General features: G+C 35.2%; 1 protein-coding gene across 1 annotated transcript; it reads right to left on the minus strand.

The window, feature by feature from the left end:
- Positions 1–448: 448 nt before the first annotated feature.
- Positions 449–2550, minus strand: SOCS4 (suppressor of cytokine signaling 4). Its single transcript, XM_068965794.1, has one exon. The coding sequence runs from the start codon at positions 2548–2550 to the stop codon at positions 1228–1230; it is 1323 nt and encodes a 440-aa protein (XP_068821895.1). The 3' UTR covers positions 449–1227.
- Between the last annotated feature and the right edge of the window lie 232 nt (positions 2551–2782).

A 2782-nucleotide genomic window follows, 5' to 3' on the forward strand; every position in this document is an offset into this window, starting at 1 on the left:
GTTCTCTACAAAATGCTTCTCTGTTCTTGAGATGCTAAACTTAAAAATATTATACCCAGTGCCCAGTATTGTTCAGTATGGCATAAGCAGTATAGCTCTCAAAATGTTTTCCTTTTTCTGAAGCCATACTAAAGATATGTTAGTTCTGAAAATAGGAATAGTTACCTGAAATCTGAAGATCAAAACCAGTATTAAGTTCCCTGAATACTAAGCTCCATGTTTACTTCTTGAATCTTTATTCAAGCTCAGTTCAAAATAATGGAAAACTACTTAGGTCTCTTTGGTTACCAATGGAAATTTGTGGCTGTTTATAAATTGTGGCATCTCTCCAAAGTAACAGGCTGTTTCTAAAAAAGAGCTAAGCAGAAGCAACAGTTCACAAGTCAATACAGAAAAAACCCCAGTTGCTTTATTATTTAGTAATTACTAGTTCCTAATAGTAGTATCATTATTTTTAAAGCTTCCAGTGAGAAGGGAACAATACTTATGTTCTGAAGATGGTAACTCTTCCAAGTTTGAGAGAAAGATCTATTCAAGGAATAATGACCATGCCACATTACAGAAGAATAAATTCACCTCTAAGATATCATGTCCTCATTTGATTCTTACTGACCTGATAAATCAAATTTAGTAATTCAGCTTTACAATTAATATTTAAAATGAAAACACATCAAGTTTGATTTGAAGCCATTGTTAACTTTTAACATCCCTATTAGTAAATTACAACACACACACCTTTACTGAAGGCTTTTACAACAAATGAAAGGATGATGTGGAAACTATATCTTATGTATAGGAATGCCAATGACACAGGTTAACAAAGCGTTTTATATGTTATATGTAGGAAAAGAAACAATTATTTTTAAAGAAAAGTATGAAATACAGATTATTTAAATGTGTTTGCAATGCCTACAAACTTCAAATATCCCTGGATCATAGTTAAGTTACAATTAAGAAAAGAAAAAAATTAAGTAAACAATCTACATGGTAAAAACAAAAACCAAACCTGGTCAAAAATATCCATTAACCCCTAGTGTGTAACAATTATTATTGTTCAACAATTACTGTATCCTAAGAAAAATAAACTGATCTGGAAGTAAAATTTAGGGCAGAAGTTTATTTTGGACTTCAACTGCCCTTGTAGAAAAATTCAAAGTGGTATAATAAGAAAAATAAAATATTAAATGAAAATACATATATAACCACACCCTTGTTCCTACCCTTTTTCTAGCATTGTTGTTCTGGTGCATCAATCCTGAGTACTCTAACTTTTGATTTATAGTGATATTCCTTCAGATATAATTTCATGGAAGAAGGAATTGGAAGGGCATCAATGCCATCGTAAGTTGTACAGTTACAAATAACTGTTCTGCATATATGCTGCAGGGAAAAGGGGAAAGTCCGAATTAAAGGAGTGGATAAAAGCGGTTCGAAGAACATACAGGCACTCGGGTCCTTATAATGCTCTAGGAGCCCAGTAATGTCAGGCGAATGGAAGACACAAGGATCATGTGCATCAAAGCTAAAGTTGTGATTCCACTGTTCAATTCTCGCGTGAAGAGAACGACTATAGCGTCTAAAACTCACGGAGAACAGATAGTCTTCCTGTGCTGAATCTCGCAGTAAAAAGGTGCCTTCTGGTTTTCCTTCTAGTAGAGCTTCAGCTGCATATTTATCCATAACACCCCAGTAACATGGATTATTATTGATCTGAAGGAGATCTGGTACAAGACAGTGGACATAATCAATCTGAGTATGGTACTTGGGAGGTGTTTCCAGTTGCAGGATTTCTTCATCAATTTCCCACTTGGGTTTGTTTCTTTTCCGGGAACTTGTGCAAAGTGTTATAATTTCATCATCTGAATCCATATCACTATCTTCTATGCTGTTATTTGAGGCCAGGTTCACTATAGAGTCAGTCCCAAGACCACCTCTACCCGAAGAACTGTTACTGGTTATGACACAGGGCTGAACACTGGTATGTGAGAAGCAGCTCACCTCTTCCATGTTTCTTCGCTGCTTTAGTTGACCATCCCTCAATTCGCTCTGAGACAAGTCTGTGCTTACCCATTCATCTGATTTGGGACTTATAGGAGCAGTGTGTCGTTTAATAAAATGCCACCTAAAGGCTAAATCTGATCGAGGTGGGAAAGGACACTTATCTAACATGAGTTCACTGATATGAATTTTTCTTTTAGATGGAAGCCCTGAAGAGTGCCGACTACTACAATTCTTTATTGGAAAACACTGCCCCACAGCATCTTGCAGTTTCTGTTTAAGAGATCGGCCTAAAAATCTATGCCCACAGGAATGATCTAAATCCAACTCGATAGATGAACAGCTGTGCTTCCTTTCTTGGCTCCTTAAAGGAACTTCAGTTTTCTCTATAGCACTGACTGTTTCAGCATCTGAACAACTTTCACTCTTTTTTGACCAAGATAACTTCTTTCCACTCCACACATAACCATCCTTTCTGTCAGCACTTCGACTCCGGCTAGTTTTGGGCCTTACATCAACATTTTTACTATTACTTTCACTATTTTCTGCCATTTTAACAAATTGTGCACAAATTCCAGTGTTATAAATAATGCTTTTTCAGTTTTTCCAGTAGAATGTTTCTTCTGGGTACTTTCTGGATGTATCTAAGGAAAAAAAATAAAGATCATTAAGTGTCTGTCATTAACATTGCATAGTTTATATATCAAGTCCCAATTATATACAAGATGAAAAGGGATAGTTAATACACTTTTTTTTTGGTTTTTAAAAAATTAATTTATTTTAA

The sequence above is a fragment of the Capricornis sumatraensis genome, chromosome 2 (genome assembly GCF_032405125.1).
Source record: "Capricornis sumatraensis isolate serow.1 chromosome 2, serow.2, whole genome shotgun sequence".
NCBI lineage: Eukaryota > Metazoa > Chordata > Mammalia > Artiodactyla > Bovidae > Capricornis > Capricornis sumatraensis.

Bases quoted from the DNA above. Each gene is read 5' to 3' on its own strand.
- SOCS4 (XM_068965794.1), bottom strand. From the start codon at position 2,550: ATGGCAGAAAATAGTGAAAGTAATAGTAAAAATGTTGATGTAAGGCCC.